Source organism: Polypterus senegalus, chromosome 3 (genome assembly GCF_016835505.1).
Source record: "Polypterus senegalus isolate Bchr_013 chromosome 3, ASM1683550v1, whole genome shotgun sequence".
Classification (NCBI taxonomy): Eukaryota; Metazoa; Chordata; class Cladistia; order Polypteriformes; family Polypteridae; genus Polypterus; species Polypterus senegalus.
This window is the reverse complement of record NC_053156.1, coordinates 10,008,728-10,034,320: the sequence shown is the minus strand read 5'-3', so window position 1 is coordinate 10,034,320 and position 25,593 is coordinate 10,008,728. Positions and strand designations below refer to the sequence as shown.

Below are 25,593 nucleotides of genomic sequence, written 5' to 3'. Positions count from 1 at the left end.
AGGTCCGTACAGTAGAGGATCTGAAGCGTCTGCAGTATGAGTGCAGTTCAAATAGACTGTGCGCATGGCTGAGGCAGCGTGTGCTTGATGCTGCATACAATAAGAAGAAAATGGTGCAGTGAGAGTAACAACGCTAAAGCAGTTATGGTATTTGAAATACTATGGCCATCCTGTGACCATTATATTGTTACAAGTTAATTACAATCAGATGCATTAAACTAATAAACAATATGCGCTTAATTTCAATGTATTTATAAAGCCAAATCAGTAATATGGATCTGAAAAAGAAGGATAAGCCACACAGGAACAGTAGCACTGCTTTGACGCTGGGTGCCGCCAGTCTGCAAAACCGAGTGGAGAACTTGCGTACGACGGGGTATGAGGTACCGTGGGAATGTGCGTGGCTTTATGCCAAGTTTAGGTTTTATACATCGCGATTTGAACATATGCACTGTTTATACGTGAGGCTCCTGGGCACCAGTCTTGAATCTGACTGGACCTGCAGAGACAATGCAATGTGGCAGCTCTGTAGTTTGTAGCCTTCTTTTAAGAAAAATAGTGGAGAAGGGAGCACACATTCTCACTGGTCTTAGTCTCCTTGTCTTGTTCTACACGGTGAATTAAAGAAAAGAGCCCTCATTGTGAGATTCGAGTGACCAGTCGGAATCATTTCCATGTTAGAATTGACTTCAAACTCTCTTGAAACAAGAGGCGCCACACATGGGGTACTCCTGCCACTCACTACCAGCACCCCTGCTGCTTGGTCTGCCACCTGGGCTGCCTGAATAATAATAATATGACACTCGTGAAGCAAAAGGTGTGTTGAGGACCAACAAGAGCGCCAAAGCCTGCAATCGTACAAAAAGATCAGGTCACCTTTTGAGGGTCTCTGGGTGTTGGCACTCAAGATAGATAGATAGATAGATAGGTGTGAAAGGCACTATATAATAGATAGTGTTTTATCTTGGTAGAGTAATATATGTATTGCTCTACTGTCCCTATTATATTATTAATATCTAGCCTTAGAATGCCTAATCTCACAGACTTACCACTGTATATAACTTATCCCCACCTTCCCTTCTATATCTATAACCTCAGGCAATTAGATGTAGTAAAAAGACAAGCAGGAGTTAAGTTACACATAAAATAATGTATTACTGATAATATTCATAAATAATAACAAAATGCAAAGTACATTTGAATATTGGCAACCATACAACCTGATAAAATGGTGATGTGTAATTCAGGTGGCACACAGACTTGCAGTTACTTAAAATGTCTCTAGTTAAGGCATCGTTGGTGCTCAGCTTTCAGCCACATGTCTGTTCAATATGGCTGCTGAGCTGTGCTCTTCATTGTGTTGTCTTCATCATTACAGGTTAGCAAGAGAGATGCTTCTTCATATGTGGGTCAGTCAGAGAGAGAGATGTGGTTGAGCAAGTACATTTATAGATGTTCTCTCAATTCCTAGAACCAATAGGATATCATGGTACTTAAAGGCCTCTGAGACTAGCCAATTCCAAACAGCCATATCTCAGACCAATGGGTGAATAGAACATCTTATCTCCTGCCCTACCCCCAAGACCATATATTACACTAACCTGGCTTTGTGTGGGGATCAAACTGGTTTAAGACACATCCCCAAATCCTGTCATAAAATTACAAAGAGACAGTCGTAAAAAGGGTTGGGGGTTGTGCAAACATGAATACCTCTCACCACTTGGTTTGCCTAAATTATAAATAAAGACATACAAAACATTTATCAAGTTATATGTAAAATCTCACATCATAACAGATAGATAGATAGATAGATAGATAGATAGATAGACAGATAGATAGATAGGTGTGAAAGGCACTATATAATAGATAGATAGATAGATAGATAGATAGATAGATAGATAGATGTGAAAGGCACTATATAATAGATAGATAGATAGATAGATAGATAGATAGATAGATAGATAGATAGATAGATAGATAGATAGATAGATATGAAAGGCGCTATATGATAGATAGATAGATAGATAGATAGATAGATAGATAGATAGATAGATAGATAGATAGATAGATGTGAAAGGCACTATATAATAGATAGATAGATAGATAGATAGATAGATAGATAGATAGATAGATAGATAGATAGATAGATGTGAAAGGCACTATATAATAGATAGATAGATAGGTGTGAAAGGCACTATATAATAGATAGATAGATAGATAGATAGATTTGAAAGGCACTATATAATAAATAGATAGATAGATAGATAGATAGATAGATAGATAGATAGATAGATAGATAGGTGTGAAAGGCGCTATATGATAGATAGATAGATAGATAGATAGATAGATAGATAGATACTTTATAAACTCACACACTCCAGCAGCAGCATACTGATAATAACAATATTAAATATCAGAGTGATAACAATGCAGGTATAACAGAAAATAACTTTGTATAATGTTAACCTTTACCCTCCCGGGTGGAACTGAAGAGTCGCATAGTGTGGGGTCTCCTCAGTCTGTCTGTCACTGAAGATGCTCCTCTGTCTGGAGATGATCCTGTTCAGTGGATGCAGTGGATTCTCCATGATTGACAGGAGTCTGCTCAGCGCCCGTCGCTCTGCCACGGATGTCAAACTGTCCAGCTCCGTGCCTACAATAGAGCCTGCCTTCCTCACCAGTTTGTCCAGGTGTGAGGTGTCCCTCTTCTTTATGCTGCCTCCCCAGCACACCACCGTGTAGAAGAGGGCGCTCACCACAACCGTCTGATAGAACATCTGCAGCATCTTATTGCAGATGTTGAAGGACGCCAGCCTTCTAATGAAGTATAGTCGTCTCTGTCCTCTCTGGCACAGAGCATCAGTATTGACAGTCCAGTCCAGTTTATCACCCAGCTGCACTCCCAGTATGTATAGGTCTGCACCCTCTGCACAGTCACCTCTGATGATCACGGGGTGCATGAGGGGCCTGGGCCTCCTAAAATCCACCGCCAGCTCCTTGGTTTTGCTGGTGTTCAGGTGTTCAGTTGTATGTGGTTTGAGTCGCACCATTTAACAAAGTCCTTGATTAGATTCCTATACTCCTCCTCCTGCCCACTCCTGATGCAGCCCACCATAGCAATGTTGCCAGCGAACTTTTGCACGTGGCAAGAGGGGAACAGCAAAAGAAAAACAAGTAGGATCAGAATTTGAACAAAAAATGAGAGTCAGAGGGCAAAAAACATGCTGAGCAGAACGGACGTCACAGGACACTCGTCACCAAAGCCTAATGAATGCACCAGAGTGGGCGTCGGAGGGTCGAGAGCTGCTGCTGTGGGTGGGTGAATGAGGACAGCGTGGGTACCAAAAAGTCAGCCAGAATAGGATCAAAATTTGAATCAGGCAGCCCTTCTTGGCTCTTGAGAGAGGGTCAGTCACGGGGGGCTCCATCCTTTACCAAGTCCGAGGACATCTGGTGGCGTCATTTAACCTTCCAGACAGTAGTGGGGCGGGGTTAATTGCCCTCAAGGGGTGTCTCCATTCTGTTGCAGAGGAGAGAAAAGATGAGAATGTTAGCAACAGCGCCCCCTCTCAGCCGTGTCTGTGAAAGGCGTCCCTCCGATGCGCCGTTTGACACTAAAGCGCCGTTCCAGATTTTTAAAGAGTAATCCGCAGTCTGAGATTCTAACGTGTGTGTGGCACCGACTTATGAAGCGTCACATGGGCACAAAATGAACGACTTTCGAAGGACACACACACATGGCATAGAAACATAACTGCAAGATGGCGGTGCACAAATACATTCAAAGTAAACATTAAATTTATCGTTTTATATGAATTCTGTCGAAAACGATAAAGGAAGTAGTTAAGTCCAAAGGGTTCCCCGATTCTTCTAACCAATAACAAGCCATAAATTCTAATCATTGAAAAATAAATTAAAGCGATAACGAAAGCCAGTGGATGGCATGGTGGCACAGTGGGTGGCGCTGCTGTCTCACAGTTAGGAGACCTGCGGGTTTGCTTCCTGGGTTCTCCCTGCGTGGAGTTTGCATGTTCTCCCCGTGTTTGCGTGGGTTTCCTCCCACAGTCCAAAGGCGTGCAGGTTAGGTGCATTGGTGATCCTAAGTGGTACCTGGTGTGTGTGCCCTGTGGTGGGCTGGTGACCTGCCCGGGGTTTGTTTCCTGCCTTGCACCCTTTGTTGGCTGGGATTGGCTCCAGCAGACCCCCGTGACCCTGCATTAGGATATAGCGGGTTGGATAATGGATAGATGGATGGATGGATGAAAGCCAGTGGCTACAGCGTGCCCCACACTTGAAGGGTCTTTCACAACACCACTGTATGGGTCTCCCCGGTAAGACCCTCTAACTGTAAACTAGAGGACGACCTGAATTCTCATCCCCAGTCGGTTTCCCCCGCTCCTCGGGGACATTGTGGAGGATCAGGGGGGCTGACTGTGACCTCAGGCGTCTTTGTGTGTTTTCAGCCGGTGGAGATCAGCGGGGCCATTGAAGAAGAGTTCACGGTGGCCCGGCTTTACATCAGTAAGATCAAGTCGGAGGTGAAGTCCATGGTGAAGCGCTGCCGCCAGCTGGAGAACCTTCAGGTGGAGTGTCACCGCAAGATGGAGGAGACGGGGCGGGAGCTGTCCTCCTGTCAGCTGCTTATCTCTCAGGTATGGCCGAGGCTGACGCGCACACACACACACACACACACACACACACACCTCTGCATTAGGTAAGTCACCGCCCGTCACCCTGAACTCCTCCCCCTCGTTCCTGCAGCACGAGGCAAAGATCCGCTCCCTCACCGAGTACATGCATGTCGTCGAGCTGAAGAAGAGGCAGCTGGAGGACTCGAACGACTCGCTGAGTGAGGAACTGGCCAAGCTACAGGCTCAAGGTAAGCCCCCCAGCCTGACCTGGCCTCTGTGTTCCTCTCTCCTCTTCCCTCAGCCCACCTCACGCTTCACTTTCCATGTCTTCCTCAGAGACAATGCAGGAAATCAGCAGCTCCGAAAAAGAGAAGGCCTCCGAGGACGCCGAGGATGTTAAGGTGGGTCACAACGTGGGACGCGCTTTATGAGGGGCCGCTGATCTCTCATCCACTTTCATCCTCTTGTCTCCCTCAGAGGACCTTGGAGCTTCAGATGGAGAGTCACCGGGAGACACACCACAAGCAGCTGGGCCGCCTCCGCGATGAGATCAACGAGAAGCAGAAGGTCATCGACGAGTTGACAGAGTAGGTTTTGGGCCGCCTCACTGGGAATGTTGGTCGGGGGGCATAAAATCCGCTCTAAGGTCGCCGGAGATAAAAACGGTTAAGTGGTTTTGGTTTAGTCATTCTGGACGTGTGTCTGCATTGGCTTTCCAACACGCACATTTAGAGTTTCCGCTTTAGACTAATGTCTTAAAATGATATCATGCCACCTCTTAAGATTATCAGTGCTTAGTCATTTTCTGCATGGATTCCACCAAACTACAGTATATCCTTTTCAAATGTTCAAAGTTCAAAGTTTTAAGAATATTTGTTTAGCTGCAGCGCCATTTTTTCTTATGGGCGCCGCCATTTTGAAACACTTGTGTTTTATCATGGTAATCTTACCCAATGTGTCACTGTGGACTCGCACCTTGAGGCATCTCAGTTTACAGATTTGCACTGCTGGTGGCCGCTGATTGGTCTCCTTACAGCGTGAGGTGACAGCAGAACGCTTTGTCTCAGCTGTGCAGAGGAAACTGCAAGTGGACGGCTTAATGGTGATGTCAGCTCAGGTTGCAGCGTTTCTGCAATTCCACAATAAAGCATTTGGCGTAGTTGGCAGGATTTGCACTAAGGACTGGAGGAGTGTACAACAACAACAACAACATTTATTTCTATATCACATTTTCATACACAAAGTAGCTCAAAGTGCTTTACATAATGAAGAATAGAAAAATAAAAGACAGTAAGAAAATAAAATAAGTCAACATTAATTAACATAGAATAAGAGTAAGGTCCAATGGCCAGGGTGGACAGAAAAAACAAAAAACTCCAGACGGCCGGAGAAAAAAAAAAATCTGTAGAAATTCCAGACCATGAGACCGCCCAGTCCCCTCTGGACATTCTACCTCACATAAATGAAACAGTCCTCTTTGGATTTAGGGTTCTCACGGAAGGGCTTGATGATGATGATGGTCACGTAGACTTCTGGCTTTTGATCCATCCATAATTGTTGGAACATCATGAAGCTTTGAGTATGTGGAGGTGGCGCAGGCCGGAAAAAAAAAACAGAAGAGAGAGTAGGGGTCAGTACGGATTTTAGAGCCACCATGAATAGTTATTATGATGAATTGAACATACAGAGTATCAGGATTAAGTTAAAGTGAAGTTATGAGAAGGCCATGTTACAGTAATGTGTTTTCAGCAGTGTTTTAAAGTGCTCTACTGTATCAGCCTGGTGAATTCCTATTGGCAGGCTATTCCAGATTTTAGGTGCATAGCAGCAGAAGGCCGCCTGCCCGCCTCACCACTTCTTTTAAGTTTAGCTAAGGAGACACTCATTTGAGGATCTGAGGTTACGATTTGGAATATAAGGTGTCAGACACTCCAATATATAAGATGGAGCAGATTATTTAAGGCTTTATAAACCATAAGCAGAATTTTAAAGTCAGTCCTGAATGACACAGGTAACCAGTGTAGTGACATCAAAACTGGAGAAATGTGCTCGGATTTTCTTTTCCTAGTTAGGATTCTAGCAGCTGCATTCTGCACTCGTTGTCACTGATTTCTGTCTTTTTTTGGTAGTCCTGAGAGGAGTGCGTTACAGTAATCTAGTCGACTGAACACAAACGCGTGAACTAATTTCTCATCATCTTTCAATGATATAAGAGGTCTAACTTTACTTATGTTTCTTAAGTGAAAAAATGCTGTCCTAGTGGTCTGATGAATATGCGATTTAATGGTGTAGAGGTGGTGGAGCACAAATGGTGGGGGCAGAGTGAGGGGGAGCTCATGCTGACCTCACCAGGAAGAAGAGGTGGGGCTTGTGTGCTCGAGATGACATGAGCTGAGAAGCTCTCCTATTGGCTCATGCTCTAAGGAGGCGGATTGTGAACCCGACCACTGGCAGTTCACCACAGTACAAATCTGCCAACTGACCGGTTTCTTGGCGTGAGTCCATGACAATACATTTGGTGACAATGTTGGGATTGGCACTGCAGCTGAGTGGAGTGTAGTGGTGGGGCTGCACAAAAGAGGCGGGGCCTGAGAGCGCCAGCTCATGATGACCTCACCAGGAAGAAGAGGTGGGGCTTGTGTGCTCGAGATGACATGAGATGAGAAGCTCTCCTATTGGCTCGTGCTCTAAGTAGGCAGCTTCTGAGCCCGACCACTGGCAGTTCACCACAGGACACATCTGCTTCTTGGTGTGAGTCCGTGACAGTACACTTGGTGACAATGTTGGGATTGGCACTGCAGCTGGGTGGAGTGTAGTGGCATTGCTGTACAGAAGAGACGGGCCTCTTCTCATCTCACGTGACGTCTCTCGCGAGTCAGTATACCGCCATCGTGTTTTCATAAGGGCGCTGCCATTTTGGGTCCATTTAATGTACAGTATGGTTTGCTAAGTTGTTCGCCATGTCATGTGACATCACAGCTGAAGCAGTTCAAAGGTCAGCCCAGGTTTGTGTGCGCTTTCAAAGAGACTTCAGGGTTTGATTTTTGATTTGGTGGTTAGGCTCAGGTGACTTTGTTGTTTTTTTTTTGCTTTATTAATGACCCGCCGTCGACTGTTTGCCATTCCTGTTGCTGTTTGCCCGTCTCCTGGTCCTTTACCTTCTCATTTGTGACGTTTTTCTTGTGACACCACATCCATATTTGGCTGCATGGCGTGGTCTTCCTGAACTGCTTTCTGTCTTTGGTCTTCATATTTTACATACGAGGGGGCGACCCAAAAACTTCCTGGAATCGGCCAATAGTTCGGGAGTAGAGTGTGGTTATGGGCAGTGCCACTCGCCACTGTATGTTCGCTGTAATCAGTTCGCTGAGTGGCATTGTGCCGAGAGGATCGAGTTCATATTTCTAACATTTTGTTTTCGGTCGTGTGCGTGACTTTGCTGATTTGTTTCTCTAAGCATATAAAAGCACGTCAGGTCATATTGAACATCAAGACTACGATGATGGGGTTTTTTTCGACTTTGTCAGACTAGATAATAAAAAATATCCGGAGCAGGAACATTATCAAAAAAAATCATAAAAATTCATATATGAAAATAAAATCGGGAGCAGTGGCGCTCATGTTTTGCACCCTGATGGTGAACCCACCAACAGCGCGCTGTCAAGGACAATGTGATGGCTGCTCTGTTAACCCCCGCTTATCCGACAGATCTCGATCTCAGTGACTTTGTCTTTGTTTCCTGAAATTGAAACCAATCAACTATCGGGAAAATCCAGGAATAAAATCGTGGGAGGCCATAGACACGGAACCAACTGAGCTACGTGTCCTGAATCTCAAGGAGAGCCGTTCAGTGGTCCCTAAGATGTTGTAAGTTGTATTTTTAACAATTTGAGGGTCGTAGTGCCATTGGTTGGCTGTCACAAGCCACAACATCACATTACCGGTGACACAAACTCAAACTCGAAGAACAAAGAGTACAGAGGGTCCGTAATCTCGGACGTTAACAAGCGCACAGAGCCTACTTAGAGGATTGCGCCGTATTTGTTCCATTTATTCATAATAAAAGCAAACCTTCTACATTAGTATTAGTGACAGCTACTTTTAATTAAAATTGCCCACAATGCCCAAGAAGGTTGAAGTGCCTGAGGATCATGAGAGCAAATCTGCAGCAGAACAGAAAATTAAAAGGACAAGATGAAGATTTGGGGCACCTTACGGGAACCCCCCTTCAATTGTGTGGCCGGGTGGTCCAAAAATGAATCAAAACAAAGACAGAGAAGCAAGAGTAGACCTCCACACCCGGTGCTTCTGTGCGTGGCCTCCGTCCATCAAAGACACCGACTTCTGGTGTGGTGGGATTATATTTGTGGATTGTGGTAGAGGGGGCTGAGTTTCTGGCACAAGTGACGTCAGTTTTCTGGTCTGTTGTCTTCATGTCTAAGGGCAAAAGAGGAGAGGGCATTAGAGACAGCGCCACCTGGCGTATCGGAGTGGGATTACATTACAATTCAGTGCCCTCTATATCAGGTCATCAGGGCCACCGTGGCTGCAGGATTTCATTCTCACCCTTCTCTTAATGAGCTTTGCTGCTAATTAACTTATTTTGAATTGATTTTAATTGACATCCTCTTGACGACTCAGACCCCATAATTGTTTCGTTTTCCTTAATTAGTAGCCAAACCATAACGAGATACAAAATGAGCCAAAACAATTGGTGTCCATCATACAATATCTAAAAATAAAGAACGGTGAAGGTCTCAGGAATGTCAATCTGCTCAGGTCCCCAGTTGCTCGTAGAAAAGAGGAAATCCACAACGTCGGACATGTCTGCTGTTGTACAACGAGAGCAGCAACAAGCCGCGGAATTCAAGAACGAGTTTAATTAACAACGAGACTCGGCACCTGATGGAGCAACTGGTTGGAGTCTGAGGCCCTGACTTACAGTCATATGAGAAAGTTTGGGACCCCCTCTTAATTCTTTGGATTTTTGCTTCTCATTGTGCTGAGCCTTTTAATATCTGACATGCCTTATGGACACAGTAGGATTGCAGCAGTGACATCAAGTTTATTGGATTAACAGAAAATATGCAATATGCATCATAACAAAATTAGACAGGTGCATAAATGTGGCCCCAACAGAGATATGACATCAATACTTAGTTGAGCCTCCTTTTGCTCCTTTGAGCCTCAGACGCTGTCCTCCTGTAGCCTGTGATGAGTGTCTGGACTCTGATGGAGGTATTTCTGACCATTCTTCATACAAAATCTCTCAAGTTCAGTTCAACTTGATGGACAGCCTGCTTCAAATCATCCCATAGATTTTCGATGATATTCAAGTCAGGGGACTGTGGCGGCCATTCCAGAACATTGGACTTCTCCCTCTGCATGAATGCCTTTGTAGATTTCCAATTGTGTTTTGGGTCATCGTCTTGTTGGAATATCCAACCCCTGCGTAACTTCATCTATGTGACTGATGCTTGAACATTATCCTGAAGAATTTGTTGATATTGGGTTGAATTCATCCGACCCTCGACTTTAACAAGGGCCCCAGTCCCTGAACTGGCCACACAGCCCACAGCATGATGGGACCTCCACCACATGTGACAGGAGGTAGCAGGTGTTCTTCTTGGAATGCGGTGTTCTTCTTCCGCCATGCAAAGCGCTTTTTGTTCTGACCAAATAACTCCATTTGTGTCTCATCAGTCCAAAGCACTTTGTTTCAAAATGAATCTGGCTTGTCTAAATGAGCATTTGATACAACAAGCGACTCTGTTTGTGGCGGAGTGCAGAAAGGGCTTCTCTCTCATCACCCTGCCATACAGATGTGCTGAATTGTAGAACGATGTACAGATACACCATCTGCAGCAGATGTTCTTGCAGGTCTTTGGAGGTGATCTGTGGTTGTCTGTCACCATTCTCACAATCCTACCTCTTCATATGCCGCTCCTGTATTTTTCTTGGCCTGCCAGACCTGAGTTGGTTTAACAGCAACTGTGCCTGTGGCCTTCCATTTCCTGATTCCATTCCTTACAGTTGAAACTGACAGTTTAAACCTCTGAGATGGCTTTTGTAGCCTTCCCTAAACCATGAGACTCAACAATCTTTGTTTTCAGATCTTTGAGAGTTGCTTTGAGGATCCCATGCTGTCTGTCACTCTTCAGAGGAGAGTCAAAGGGAAGGAAGCACAACTTGTAACTGACCACCTTAAATACCTTTGACCACTCATGATTGGACACTCCTGTCTATGAAGGTCAAGGCTTAACGAGCTCATCCAACAAGTCATCAGCATTGAGCAGTGACAGGCATTCAAATCAGCACAAAAGGGGACACACATTTGTGCACAGCCAGTTTTTCACATTTGATTTCATTTCATACGACTAAATATTGCGTCTCTAAAAATCTTTGTTCGGAAAACACCGCAGTACTCGGATGTTCCTAGGAAATGAAAGACATACCACTGTGATCTTGTTTATTGAAAGGAGAGTCAATTATTATGCAGGCTGAGAGGGGGTCACAAACTTTTTCAGATAACTTAGGTGGTCTTCTGTTGGCTCACTCACTTCACGTTTCATTTCTATTTGGGTGCCATTTAAGGAACAAAATGAACCAATTCAAGGGAGCAAATCTTAAAAGAGAAGTCAATTAAAATGAATGTTAATTAGCAGTATAAACTGGGCACTCATTTAAGAAAAGGGTTACAATGCCGGTGGTCCTCCAGGGCCAAACTCGGCGACCCCTGCTCTATACACACGGGTCTGTCAATACATACACCTGAGGCAAGTCTCACTGGTTAGGAGTCTGTCCATAATGTAGGCCGAAGGCCAATCAGATTCATGTGGTGCAGCCTGTTTCTGGATAATCACCTTAAACTGGCCTAGGATTTAACTCAAGTGAGCAGACATCTTGAAATCTCTCATGTGATCAGCAGTAGCCCCTCCCCTCGTGTAATGGCCGCTCTACCTGTCAATAAAGGTGTCTCTTTGAGGAGTCTGTCAGATCAATGAAGGCTTACCTCCGGGTGTCCATTATGAGACTGTCCTGTCCCGGCTGACCCTTCTCTGTCTCTGCTTTCTCGTAGCCGAAACCAGAAGTTGCAGCTCGAGTTGGATCAGCTCCACATCGACTTTGACAAACTGAAGAGCCAGGAGCACGCCAAGAGCATCCAGCTGGAGGAGCTGACGTGAGTTCCGCTCAACTCTCCGCCTCCTTTTGTCGTTCCCGTCCGTCCCTTATGAACGCCCGTCATGGTCAGTCACCTGACTCTTTCTTGCAGATTTCTCCACGAGCGCCATGAGCAGTCCAAGCAGGACCTTAAGGGCCTTGAGGAGACCGTTGTAAGTGCACGTCTCAAGGGTGTGTGGCGTGAGATCTTCTATTCTGTCTGACTCACAAGGCCATGTCTTCTCTCTAGGCACGGGAACTCCAGACTCTTCACAATCTTCGCAAGCTTTTTGTTCAAGACCTCACGACTCGAGTTAAAAAAGTAAGTCAAACCTTTAGAGAAACAGCCATGGAAGTGCAGCAGACTACAACCATGGGAGGTGGGGGTGGGTAGGGGGGTCATGGCAGGGTCCTCTATGGACCGTCCCCAGGTGCTGCTTCACAAACATAAATGTGACAAACGAGAGTTGACCATTCAGTCCATTTGTCACTTATTTCTTTAGCTCATGGCTCAGCTGTCCCCACACCTCCTCCAGATTCTTCTGAAATGTCCTTAAGGTTTCTGCTTCATCTCCAGGGTCAGTCGATTGTTTCTGAGCCCCACTACTGGCTTCAGCCCTCCATGTACTTCCCTTAATTTCCACTAGGAGTCCTTGAGTACGCAAGTCACCCTTGAAATGCCAGGATGAGGTCCCCACACCGTCTCCTCTTAGCACGTCTTACGCCGTCACCAGGCGTCACTGTCTGGCCATCCCACGAGGCTTGTTGGCAGTTTTGGATGGCGCTGCACAAGGTGATCTATGTACCCATTTAGAACCCTCTCTGTGCCATACAAGGGGTGGCAGGGAGCAGGACCTTAGCGACTTACAGATCTCAACCTGATGTTAGGATGGACGAGCCTGTTGGGCCGAATGGTCTGCTCTCGTCACATTTGTCCCGTAAAGCCACCTTGCAGCATGGCAGGAGAGGAGGGCGGACCCCTTGTAACCCTTGTCACTTGTCTGTGCCCAGAGTGCAGAACTGGAGCCCGAGGACAGTGGGGGGAGCAGCACACAGAAGCAGAAGATATCCTTTCTTGAAAACAACCTGGAGCAGCTTACTAAGGTTCACAAACAGGTATGTTCCCCCCGCGGTGGTCTCGGGGGACGTGCTCATCTCGGGTGGGACATTGGCCTTGTTTTGCTGTATGCGCAGATATCACTTTCTTTACTTGAGTGTGACTGGCCGCCCTCTATATCTGAGTTTGTATTTGCTGCTGGATGTTGAGTTTCAGAAGCCGCCGGGGGGCCATGGGGGGCTCTCGGCCATTTTTTATTCCCTTGACGGTAGCGTCTTTCAAATCTCGAGAAAAGAAAATCGGATCTAAAACGAACGTTTGTGTGTGGGCCGTTTCTCGTGCCAGCTGTTATTTACACTCTGCCACAGTGGGAGAGAAGTGGCAGGGAGTCCGCTAATGAAGCTTCTTCAGAATGTGCGTAGCCGGGGGGTCTCGAGTTTGAATCCACGCAGTAAAATCAAACTCTCGATGACTTTATTCAATTAGTTAATCCGCGCCAAGATGTGAGAGATGACGGGCAGAACGCCACTCACTAAAGGTGTGTCACCAAGTCAGAAGGAGCCAACGCAATGAAGTGAGGTGGGCAGTGTATTGAAAAAATGACTGACGTTTCCCCGGACCCTCGAACCGTGTTACAAAAAAAGGCATAAGGAAAAAAACTCAAGCCCAGGGCTTAAAAAGTCCGAGCAGAATGTGGGGAAGATAAGAAAGGACAAGTGAAGTCTTCAGTGCGGTTACGTCGCCCAGTCGCACCCATGGACAGAGACTCGCCACGACGCCTCCTCCTCGATGTTCGCTGCTTTAGCCATCACAAGGGTAGAGTCGGCCCAGTTTTGTGTTCGAAATTAGTTTTAACCATTTGGGGGCGCCACTGAGCCTCAAACCCACACTCAATAACACCCAATGCAGTCACGGATTCAAATACGCAAACAGTGACACAGCCCAAAAATCATACAAACAATAAAGCCTTTTGTCCTCCTCCTCCTCCTCTTCCTCCAGTTGAGTGTTACCTGCCACCTCCAGACTCTGTGGTAAGGCAGTGGGCTCCTGTTTTACCGGACCCTGGAGCAGAGTTCTTCCAGGTTGTTTGAGGACCAGGGTAGTGTCCCCCCATGGCAGTGCCCCCTTGTGGCACCAATGGAAACTGCACGTCCGGACTACGGGTGTCCAAGGTGGGATTCCTCCAATGGACCACTGCCCCCTAACGTATGGGAGGGTGGAGCCGCTCCTGGCCTCCAGCTTCTGCTTGTCCGTCCTCCTGGCACCTTCTATTTTATCAGCATGTCAGCATGCCTGTCTGTGGCACTGTGTGGCACTCACAGGTTTGCCTCTGAAGGGAAGGCTGCGGTCACTTCCTTAAACGGTGACTGGTCCTGAACGGGCACCGCCGCTGTGTCGAGGTCACACTGCTCAGACACAACACTCGATTGCTGGCGATGTGTCCAGTAGGCACACATGTTTGTGTCACCGGCGTGTCACTTTCAAAGCCAGCACTGCATGACTTACTGGCATCCAGGTTTGCTTATCGCTGTTACGAGATTCATTCTGTAAAAAATAGAAAGCAATGAATTCTCTTTTGGTTTGCGGTTTCAATTTTTGGATGATCCATCCAGCCACTTTGGCTACTGACAGTTTAGCCGCTCATCCTTTGGTCTTTTCACGCACCCCGCTGTGATTCTGCTGTCACTTCGAGTGTCCCCTTCCGTAAACACATCCTAACTGTCGTCTGTTCTCGTCATCTGTTAGGACGCTCGGCACGACAAGTTAAGATGGACAATTAATATGATGTTTAGAGTGTGTAGCGGGACGAGACCAACTGGGCCAAACTCGATTGGCAAGTTGTGAGAAACTTGGTGGCGTCTGGGTCACCTTCTTCGTGGCTCTGAACTGAGACGCCGTCTCTTAGGTGTGCCCCTCCTTTATCGACCACAAGGGGCGGGGCTTCCTTGCCTCCTTTGCCATTAAGGCTGTTAGCGACGGTGCTCCCCTCTCATCCCAGGGTGGCACCAAATATGTTAGGTGTGCCCGGAAGGAGATCCTCTGACGCGAATGAACGACAAGTGAAAATTCTGAAAAGAGGGGAGGCAGAATTGGGTAGAAAAGGCCGTAAGGTGCAGCATTGGGTCAGCATGTGAAGACGACTTGAGGGTCATTGATTCAGTCCAGCAAAACAAAAAGGGGGCTAAAGGGCGACAGCCACACGGCTTGTGAAGAGCGGGCAGGTTTCCAGATCGGTGCTCTTTGATGCCAGCAGCTCAAGTTCGGGACGTAAGCTCAGAGAAGCTCATCTAGACGTCCCGGAGGAAGACAGCCGGCTCTTCAGAAGGGATGTGAGTGTGTGGGGTGCCAGAAGCCCAAACGACTTTTAGGAGCCTTTCGTCGTTTCAATTCATTCTAGAACGTCCTACATATCATTTCCCACATTTTTGAAAATGAAATTTTAATTTATTGCTTTACATTCTTTTTTTTTTTGTCACCTCATTCATGATGCCATCCTGTGCTGGCCTTGTGCCGGAGTACGGTGACACGTCCCTCTGAGGCTTCTGCTACTTGTCCATTAGGTGACAGAGACATCCCCAGAGAAGCGCCACTTGTGAAAGTTCAGGGGCGTGTGCTCCGGACCCTGAGGGTTGTCGTTTAAGTGACTCTAAGGGGCGCGTGGTCCAGATGTAGAGGGGCCCTTCAAGTTTAATAACTCTTAATGTGTGCTAAGGACACCAAAGTAACTCAACAGGGGTTGTGCTGCGGACACTGAGGGGGACCCCCTATGGGTTTCGACCGCCACCGTGGGGACACATCAATTGGTGATGACAATGACGACAATGCGTCTTCTGCACAATGAGGTTATTTGTTTTCCAGTTGCCCCAGCAGTCCTACCAGAATATTATTATTGGTTTATTGAACAAAATCTCAGTTTTAAATGACTCACAAAGATTCAACGAGCTTTATTAGTCTTAGTGGGAAATGCAAACATACGGGACAATCACAACAATCAATCAAAAATTGAAAAGAAGTAAAGGTCCATTGTGCAGATGTTTCAAAATGAACTTAACAAGGTGCTGGAATGGCTAAAAGTGAGAGCGCCACCTGGAGGGGATTCTTCAGGTAGTATTCAGTTTTGCTCCCCCCGTCTTTGTGGGTCCTGATCAGTTTCTTCAGGCCTTGTGCTTCTTTTGAGCTCAACTTGCTTTCCCAGGAGACCACAGCGCAGAACGCCACAGTGGCTCCTATGGACCAGTAGGACGCTCCCAGCACACATCCAAAGCCCTGAGAGTCTCCTTAGCAGGTCCAGTCCGCTTCTGACCCTTATTCTTCAGACCAGCCCAGTTTGGTGGTCCCTGTTGCTCTGCACCCCTTGAATGGCGAGTGGTCTCAGAGGCTCCACCCCCAGCTCCTTTGTCTTGCTGATGTTGCCGTACAATTCCTGCCAGGCCTTCCTTTCAGTTGCATTCCGTAAAGAGAGAGAGGAGAGAGGTTAGCAGCCTGCACTGGCATCACCCACCACGTGACAGACCACCTCAGGATCCCAGATTAGGACCCGAGTGCAGTCGTACGACGAGTGCCAACTCTGCCACCAACCCCCCAAGTTTTTCCCTGCAAGTTGGAGGGCCTACTGTACTTGCAGGGCTGGATGGAGGTTAACGTTACACCCAAAACGGAGCGATTGCGGGTTAGGGACCAACGGCGTTTACGGGATTTGAACCTTAACCTTCCTATTGCCTAACCCTCAGATCCACCACTCGGCCCGCTTTCATTCCGTAAAGAAACCTCACTAAAGTTCACCGCCGGAGAGGAACTGATGTGGGCGCCGTAAACTCAGAGAAGACGATCCTCACATCATGAGGCTGTGCCCGTCGAGGAGCTCGCTGGGCACTGTGCTGTCTTCATTGACCGTGGACTAATTCTAGATTATCAAGCCAAGACGGTTACTCTCATCCATTTAAATCGTTTTTCTTTATCGATCACGTCAGCATATTAGATTGGTGAGGTGCGTCCGATTTAATGACAATCTGACACGAGAGGATCAGCGGAGCGCTGGCTTCAGGTCGTCCTCTGGCCGTGATGAGTGTGGACGAGTAAGGCCTTAGGTAGTGAGTTACAGGCAGTGGTGTCCGTGCCTCTTCTTGAACGTTTCCTGGGCTTTGGAATTTGTTTCTCAGTTTATTTTGGATTATAAGGAATTTGGTTTCACATTCATTTTTCATGTAGATTTTTATAGATTATTCTTCATGATGTGTTTTGCAATGGCACAGCACAATGTCTCCATTTTGAGGGTTGCTAGGGGCTGTCGTGTGTCATTATCAGCCGCCATCACACGTCCTCCGTTGTCCTAGATGGGGATGATCTGCATAATGAAATCTTCTGGGCCTGTTAGTGGGAGCTTTGTTTTGGCTTTGATGCCCACTCATCATGTCCTTCTGGTGAAGACCCCACTCTTCGGCCTTTATACTTTAGTGATTCGTCTTTTGGTCCTGTCTGCTCAACTCTGCTTTCCAGTTTCCATCCTCTGACAGGGCAGATGGGTTTTGCGTATGTTGGTACATCTCTCATTTCTTATTCCGTCCATCATCTCCACCTTCTCATTTCTGCCTCGTCCAACTTCTTCTCCTTCTCCTCGTGTCTCCGGCTCCACACATCGTAGGTGGTCTTAAACTCCTTCAACCTTCACCTTAATTCTTCGATCCCATAACACTCCTGATGCCTTTTTCCAGTTTTTCTCTCTACACTTCACTCGCTGCCATCTCCTTTTCCATCTTCCAGCTTCCTCTCCACTTCTGGTGCCACACAACTCAAAGTCATCGGCACATTCCGGTTCCTTTAGTTTTGTATAGCGCCTTTCCCTTCAGATCTCTTTTTATTTTGTCCACCCACCTCCACGTTGGCCTGCCTCACTTTCTCGTCCTCATGTCCTTCACTCTTTGGTCCACATCTTCATCGCCTCTCCTCATCACCGGTCCACACCACTTCAGTCTCCTGTCCTGTCCTTTCTCTCCCCCTCTTGGTGGTCTCATTTCTTATTCTGCCTTGTGCCCTGTGTTGGCTGGGATTGGCTCCAGCAGACCCCCTTGACCCTGTAGTTAGGATTTAGTGGGTTGGACGATGACTGACTAACTGACTTTCTCGCTTTCTACCCGCAAACATCTGTGCAGAACTCGCCATCGTCAACCAGATGTGCTTACCGCTTCAACCTGACGAGCCAAACAAACAAGCGACGGTCCTTTACGGAAGTTGTGCCACGTAACTCTAAGTAAGCTCAAGGTACGAGATCACCGCATACATAACTGAACGCTCAGGGCGACCTACAAACGACCCCTCTGCACGACTGAAGCGGATTGCTGTTGCTAATTTTTTCGTTTTTACTTGATTTTCGTTCTCGTTTTACTTCGTTCACAGATCACTCGTTTTTATTTCTATTTAGTTTTAGTTTCTCTGTTTGTCTTAATTTCAGTCCTCGTGCTTGTAAAACGAAAAACATTATTTTAAATTCTTCTTCTCGTTATGAGAATATCACTGCAGCAGGTAAACCTTCATAGTTCTGTGATTGTGATGTCCTACAACAACGCCATTAATTTCTAGAGCACGTCTTCATACTTCGCTCAAAGTGCTTTACAAGAAAAAAAATAAAAATATACAAAAAAATAAGATTAGGCAACATTAAAGATCAAAGAATAAAGTAAGTCAGATAGCCAGAAAAAACAGTGCTAAAGACCTCCGTACGTACAAACAGGCATCGCCCTTTTGGTCGAGCGACACACGTCGGATCTTGCTGGTGCCAGGGCTTGTGGAACTGGACCTCAAGTCTTGCCAGGCTCCATGCCAGAGCTGGCCTAAAGTCTGCCGTCAGCCCTCTGCCCCGTTTCCTCCACTCCCTTATCTGTAATTTCAGTCCCTTCATTTCCTGTGCTCTCCATTAGTTATGGCGCGTTATGTGGACAATCATCTTGGCTCTCATCTAGCCTGGCACAGACGCATCCTTACCTTCTGCTGTGCCGCTTTCCATATCGCGACAAACTGATCTTATTGTCTAAAGGTTGTGACAGATAGGGGGCACTATCGCTCCCTTGAACCCCTGTCCACGACTCCAGACAAGTTGACTTTATTTAATCGCCACAGTGCACAAAGCACCCTCTCCTCCACTATACTCATAAATAATCACAAATAACAATAATAAACAATCCTCCGACTCCCAGACGCACTGCCACCCTTCCACCCAGCTCAGCTCGCCATCTGGTAGCTCCCGTAGTCCTTTTATATTCCCTGACCCAGAAGTGTTCTCAATCCCCAGTCCATATGATCCTGTATCACTTCTGGGTCAGATAAAATGTTCTTTTCTTCACCCCGGAAACCCGTCGCTCTTCCTTTGACGAACTTCCGGGTTAAAGGGCACAAACAAGTCTTTGGTCCTCCCTGCAGCTCCCTCTTGTGGCCCCTGTGGTATCCAGCAGGGTCTTGTATAAAAACTACATGTCCCATGACTCCCTGCTGGTCTTCGGGGCACCTCCATACTGCAGGGAGGGCTCCATCTGGAGGCCTGGGGGTATTGGCCGGGATGACAAGCCGGCCACATCTCACAAGGTGTTCGGACTTTTGGAGACCCTTTCTGACGGCTCTGGGTTTGCAGTGGCCCCATTTCTCTGTCACCTCCCTTCTTCCTTGCTCTGTCTCCAGCTTTGTCCACACAAGTGATGTCCTGTTATCGTCTCCACTTCACTCCCACTGGCTTTTTTGTAACACTTTATATTTAGAGGCCCCAAATGTCAAGTACTGCCTGGCATTGCCACCTTCCTTCTTGTTGTAAAACACAAACAGAAGGCAGATGAAGAGTCGGGGGTCCACCCCATGTATTGTACACCTCAGCAAAGCAGCGCAACCAAAAGCTCCAGAGAGCTGTCTGGACCACCAAAACATTGCTGTACCGGTGTGCCCACCAGCTGGTGGCAATTATCTCAGTCAGGCTTCCTCTCTCTTAACTGTGGCTGGCTGGCTGGCTGGCTGGCTGGCCAGTTTTTTCTTTACTGGAGCTCCGTTCATGGCTGGTGTCTGCTGGTCAGAGTCAGAGTGATGGGCTCTTCTGTGGTCAAGATGGCTTCCTTTTAAACTCTAGACACACAACTGGACTTCCCGTGGGCACTTGAACCTGGGGCTTTGGCTGGCACTTTGGTAGATCTTCCTGCACTCATGGACTTTTTTTGCTCAGGGTCCAAATGACTAGACTCTAGAATACTAGTGAGGCAGCTGTGACTGTGCCAACTACCAACGGGCATCTCCTCGCTCTCTGCGCATGCCAGCTAGCGACGTTCCTCTCTCAGGGTGCTCTCACCTCCTGTCTTCTTCTCTCCCTTGTCCCCCTGTGCTGTCCCCTCAGGTGATGCAGTGCTACAAGAAGGTACAGCGCCGCCCTTCCTCTGCTCCCTCACTGCTTCACATCTGGGCTCACTTGTGCCCCCACACGGCTTCTCCTTCTGCCCGTTTGCCCGGTCTGCCTTGCTACACTCTTCCTCCTAGCTAGCGTGTGAGGTGTGCCGGTAGCTCACTGATTGCCGTTCTCTGCGTAAGGCCGTGAAAGGTGGAGTGGCAGAAGTAGGGGGTCTCAGCCGAGGTCACGCAGCATGGCACCTGCACTTTATAGCGGGGTGGGAAAGGGGGGGCTTGGGGCCCCAGTCGTCGGTAATGGCTGCTGTCTCTGCTCACGTCAACAGCTGGTACGCGACAATGCAGATCTGCGCTGTGAGCTTCCAAAACTGGAGAAACGTCTTCGAACTACAGCTGAGAGAGTTAAGGCCCTGGAGGGTGCACTGAAGGAGGCCAAGGAGGGCGCCATGAAAGACCGACGGCGCTACCAGCAGGAAGTGGAGCGGATCAAAGACGTCATGCGGTCCAAGAACCCGCTGCGGAGGCCTCACGCCGCCCAGATTGGTGAGTTCTCGGGGTCCTAAACAGCAGGCTGGCATTCCCAGCATCCTTCACTTGCCTCGTGGCCACTCCGTCTTGTGAGGAGGTGACGCCCTTAGTGACCCTTCGGCAAACACGGTGTGTCTCTGCTGAGGGATCAGTCATCGGTCAGTGGTGGCCTTTCGTACCATCATTGTGCCACGATCAGAACCTGTGACGGGTTTAACCAGGAGGTCAACGTCCTCTTTGATTTTTGTGCAAATTACTCGTGTCTTGTGATTTAAGGGACAGGAACGTGTCATTCCAGTAATGAGCCCTTTTCTGTACACTAAGTATTACAGCATTCCGCCCTTTTTGAGATATTTCCTTTAGCAGACATTTTCAGGGAACGTTTCCAATTCGCATATAAAATCAGCAAGAACGGAACTCATTTATAACCCGAGGGTCGTCTGTCAAATTTCTTATGAGGAACATTTTTGCTGATATTTCCATTACCGGACATTCTCAGTGCAAGTTTACGAATCGCATACAAAATCAGTTTGGGAAAGTCAGCAGGAGCGGAACTCGCTCGTAACACGAGGGTCGCCTGTGTGCATGTTTTACAAGGCACGTTTTTGCAGCTATGTCTATTAACGGACATTTCCTGTGTAAGTTTATGACTCGCGTGTAAAATCGGTTTGAGAACGTCAGCGGGACCGGAATTCGTTCTGAACCCCGAGGGTGACGGGTACAATTTTTTACAAGGTGAATTTTTGCTGATATTTCCATTGGCGGACATCGTCATTGCAAGTTTACGATTTGCACGCAAAATCAGCAGGAATGGAACTCGTTTGTAACCCAAGCGTCGCCTGTGTGCATTTTTTATTTTTATTTTTTCATTAGCAGACATTTTCTGTGCAAGTTTAAGACTCACATGCAAATTAGGGCTACAAATGTCAGCACTAACAGAACTTGTTTACAACCCGAGGGTCGTCTGTAAAATTTCTTATGAGGAAAATTTTTGCTGATATTTCCATTAACGGACATTTTCTGTGCAAGTTTAAGATGCACATATAAAGCAGGAGAGCAAACATCAGAGGGGCTGAGTTATGTTCGTAACCCGAGGGTCACCTGTTTAACCGTTACAAGGCAAATTTTTGCTGATTTTTCCATTAGCAGACATTTCCTGTGTAAGTTTATGACTCGCATATAAAATTGGTTTGAGAAAGTCAGCATGACCGGACTTCGTTCCTAACCCGAGGGTCACGTGTACCATTTTTTAGATGATAAATTTTTGTTAAGATTTCTGTTATTGTACATTTTCTGTGAAAGGTTATGAGTCGTATTTAAAATCAAGTTGTGTACGTTAGCAGGAGCAGAACTCGTTTATAACCCGAGGGTCGTCTGTAAAATTTCTTATGAGGAACATTTTTGCTGATATTTCCATTAACGGACATTCTCAGTGCAAGTTTACGAATCGCATACAAAATTAGTTTGGGAAAGTCAGCATGACCGGAGTTCGTTCTTAACCCGAGGGTCACGTGTACCATTTTTACAAGGTAAATTATTGTTACGATTTCCGTTACTGGACAGTTTCCATCTAAGTTTATGAGCCGCATTTAAAATCAAGTTGCGAACGTCAGCAGGAGCAGAACTCTTTTATAACCCGAGGGTCACATGTTCAATTTTTTACAAGGTAAATTTTTGCTGATATTTCCATTAACGGACAACGTCAGCGCAAGTTTACGATTCGCACACAAAATCGGCAGGAATGGAACTCGTTCGTAAACCCCAGTGTTAGCTGTATGCATTTTTTTTAAATATTTTCTGTGCAGGTTTAAGACTCACATGCAAAGTAGGGCTGCCAACGTCAGTGGGAGTGAAACTCGTTTGTACCCCTGAGGGTCAACTGTTTCATTTTTTACGAGACAAATTTTTGCCATTATTTCTATTGGCTGTCATTGACATTGCAAGTTTACAACTTGCGTACAAAATCGGTGGGCAGACGTCAGCAGGAACGGAACTCGTTTATAACCCGAGAGTCGTCTGTAAAATTTCTTATGAGGAACATTTTTGCTGACATTTCCTGTGTAAGTTTATGACTCGCGTATAAAATCGGTTTGAGAACGTCAGCAGGACCGGGGTTCGTTCCTAACCCGAGGGTCACGTGCACAATTTTTTACAAGGCAAATTTTTGTTAAGATTTCCGTTACCGGACAGTTTTTGACTAACATTTTAAATCAAGTTGCGAACGTCAGCAGGGGCAGAACTCTTTTATAACCCGAGGGTCGGTAGTCTGTAAAATTTTTTACAAGGTCAATTTTTGCTGATATTTCCATCGGCGGACATCGTCAGGGCAAGTTTACGATTCGCACACAAAATCAAATTGCGAAAGTCAGCAGGAGCGGAACTCGTCGGTAACCCTGAGGGTCACCCGTGTAACCGTTGACAGGGCACACATTCGCTTGTGAGGTAACGCTTATCGTCCTTTACACGTGACACGTGACATCAGCTGCTCATTGTCTGTTTTCTCTGCCTTCGGGTGCGGCTTGTAACGGGTGGTCTTGACCCCATGGCTTTCACACCGCTGTCATCTTGAGCCGGACCACTCTGGTGGGCTGCACTTGACGTGTCTCAGGCACATCTCTTCATTTTGAGATTTTTCACTCTTAAGGGCTACTTGGGTCACCATAATGGAGGGAGGATCCCTATGTTGGACTGTAAACTGGCCCAATGGAGGTTGGTGACAAGTGACAAAGGACGGACGGGGGATGGGGTGTTATTTATTGCCCACATTTGAATTGTTTCTGTTGTGCTTTAAACTTTTTTTAGCAAAGCCCATCCGGCCAGGCCATTACCCGGCCAGCTCTCCTCCAAGCTCCCTGGCATTACGAAATGGCGACATGGTGGCCTACAGCAATGCATTCTTCCAGAATTATCAGCACATGTATTCACAGAATTCCTTGATGCACCATCCTGACGCGCTGTACGTATGGCATTTCGCAAGGCGATCACGTCTGTGCCAAGGTAAAGTCAAGCAGGTAAGCCCACTTGTAAATGTCAACCTTGTATCATCCCTTCAGGGTAGTGCCCAGTGTTGGCAGCAGCTCCACAGAGTCCTTGGAGGCCTATCACAAGCTGAACATCGAGAACGGTGAGTTCATAACTGTGCCCGTCTTGCCTTTGCCCCCTCATCAGCACACTTGATGGAAACTGACTGAGTTGTGCTTGTCTCTTTGGCCAGGTAATGCCCCCGATATCAATGATAACAGGTTAGTAAGTGCCATCTGCCGCTCTTTGGTTGGCTACCCATGCATGCGAGGTGCCAATCCTCCACATCTTGATTACTTTTCTTGCAGAAGCGATTTGCCTTGTGGCATCAAAGCGGAAAAGCCCCTGGTGTATGTGGCACATCCGGAGACGGCCGCCAGCTAATGGGCCTGAGCGCCGGTGAGTGGTCCTGTGCCCACCCTGCACGTTGTGCGCCTCCTCTGCTGCCCTGTTCACTCTGTTGTCGGTGTCTTGCACTTTCAGAAACACTTTGACGTCAGCAATCAACCTCACATCTGCCATCTTGTAGTGCCTCCCCAAACTGTAGATGTTGCGGCTCCCATGCCTTCTCCCGCTGTATCTCTTGAAGTTCTGTATCTGCTGCTGCTTCGTTGCGTCACTTCACTGGACTGTCCTACGGGCGAGTGACAAGGCTACTGTGTCGGCGCCTCCACCGGTCACTGAGCAGAACTTTTGCTGGACAGACACGGCACAGGCGGAGACCTTTTAGCTTCTGCCCAGTGGCTTCTCTGCCAGCTCCACCGTGATGGGACGCTGCGCCACGCCACGGGCTCTCTGCATTTCGCCAGGATTACGGAATCGTGCTTCCTCTCTTTCTTCCAGACTCTTCCTCACTCGGGGGCTCACCGGCGCCCTCTGTCTTCTCTTACGTTAAAGGTAGCTTGCTGCTGGCAGGAGGCCCGCACCAGCAGTCTGTAGATTTGTGCTGCATGTTATGTAACGCTCCGAGCAAAAATAAAGACAACCTGTCACCAGCGCACAGCCGTGTCCTGCCTTCTGTGTCCGCCGGGACGGGTCTCAGTCACTCCCGCTGCTCTCTGTCAGCATCTCTGTCGAGGCCTTTGAAATTTGGGACTTCGCTTGAAACGGAGCCGTTAGAGCAACCTCTTTGTGTGCCAGTGGAGGAACAACGAATACCCGCTGCTAGAAGGTGGTCCGGTAACATCAGTTGGGTCATTTCATTCATTGATGTTTCTTTATCCTACTAAAAACCCATGCTCAAAGAAAAACAGTCGTGTGAAAAAGTATGTGCACCCCTGAACATCTTCAACCTCTTTGAACAGGCCAACAATGGAACATCATGCCATCGGAGCCTACAGATAAAAGGGATCTACTTGAATAAAAAAAAACGTGGAAACTCTGCCTGTCCAATCATTTATTTAATACAAATATCAGTAGATCTACCAGGGAAAGGTGGAATCAGGAGCTGCCATTGCTTCCTTTAGCAGAAACAACTTCTTGTGGCCGTTTTACATGATGTGGACGGTAGCCTCGGACACAAACAGGCAGACACAGGAAGTCCTGGAACACACACGTTTATCTGCAGTAAAGTCCGCACACAACACAATGCCCCTGCACCAAACACCCTTGTGTCAGTCCCTTTCTCTTCCACTCTCCGGACTGCTTCTGCTGCCTTTCCACCTCTCCTCCTGAGTGTGGCCTTCTTCCTCCCGACTCTGGCTCTCTCGCTCGAGGGAGGCGGCCTCTTTTATAATCACCCAGATGTGCTCCAGGTGCTCTCCAATCAACTTTTGGCGCCACTTCCTGGTGTGGCGGAAGTGCCTCCGGGTGTCCCTGAAA

At 47.3% G+C, this 25,593-nt stretch overlaps 2 protein-coding genes across 2 annotated transcripts in view; one reads left to right on the top strand and one right to left on the bottom strand.

The window, feature by feature from the left end:
- The window catches only part of kif5ab (kinesin family member 5A, b), a 47,625-nt gene extending 22,853 nt beyond the window's left edge, over nt 1-24,772 (top strand). Inside the window, exons 16-29 of the mRNA XM_039746527.1 lie at nt 4,464-4,652; nt 4,762-4,879; nt 4,968-5,032; nt 5,109-5,218; nt 11,710-11,811; nt 11,905-11,965; nt 12,043-12,114; nt 12,804-12,908; nt 20,550-20,766; nt 23,554-23,707; nt 23,805-23,875; nt 23,966-23,993; nt 24,081-24,171; nt 24,256-24,772. Of these exons, the coding sequence (XP_039602461.1) occupies nt 4,464-4,652; nt 4,762-4,879; nt 4,968-5,032; nt 5,109-5,218; nt 11,710-11,811; nt 11,905-11,965; nt 12,043-12,114; nt 12,804-12,908; nt 20,550-20,766; nt 23,554-23,707; nt 23,805-23,875; nt 23,966-23,993; nt 24,081-24,156 (1,368 nt within the window). The 3' untranslated portion in view covers nt 24,157-24,171; nt 24,256-24,772. The remainder of the gene's footprint in view (nt 1-4,463; nt 4,653-4,761; nt 4,880-4,967; nt 5,033-5,108; nt 5,219-11,709; nt 11,812-11,904; nt 11,966-12,042; nt 12,115-12,803; nt 12,909-20,549; nt 20,767-23,553; nt 23,708-23,804; nt 23,876-23,965; nt 23,994-24,080; nt 24,172-24,255) is intronic.
- Nucleotides 8,560-25,593, bottom strand: part of LOC120524792 (myelin-oligodendrocyte glycoprotein-like) — a 79,140-nt gene continuing 62,106 nt past the window's right edge. The window contains exon 4 of the mRNA XM_039746528.1: nt 8,560-9,068. Coding sequence (XP_039602462.1) covers nt 8,860-9,068 — 209 coding nt within the window. The 3' untranslated portion in view covers nt 8,560-8,859. The remainder of the gene's footprint in view (nt 9,069-25,593) is intronic.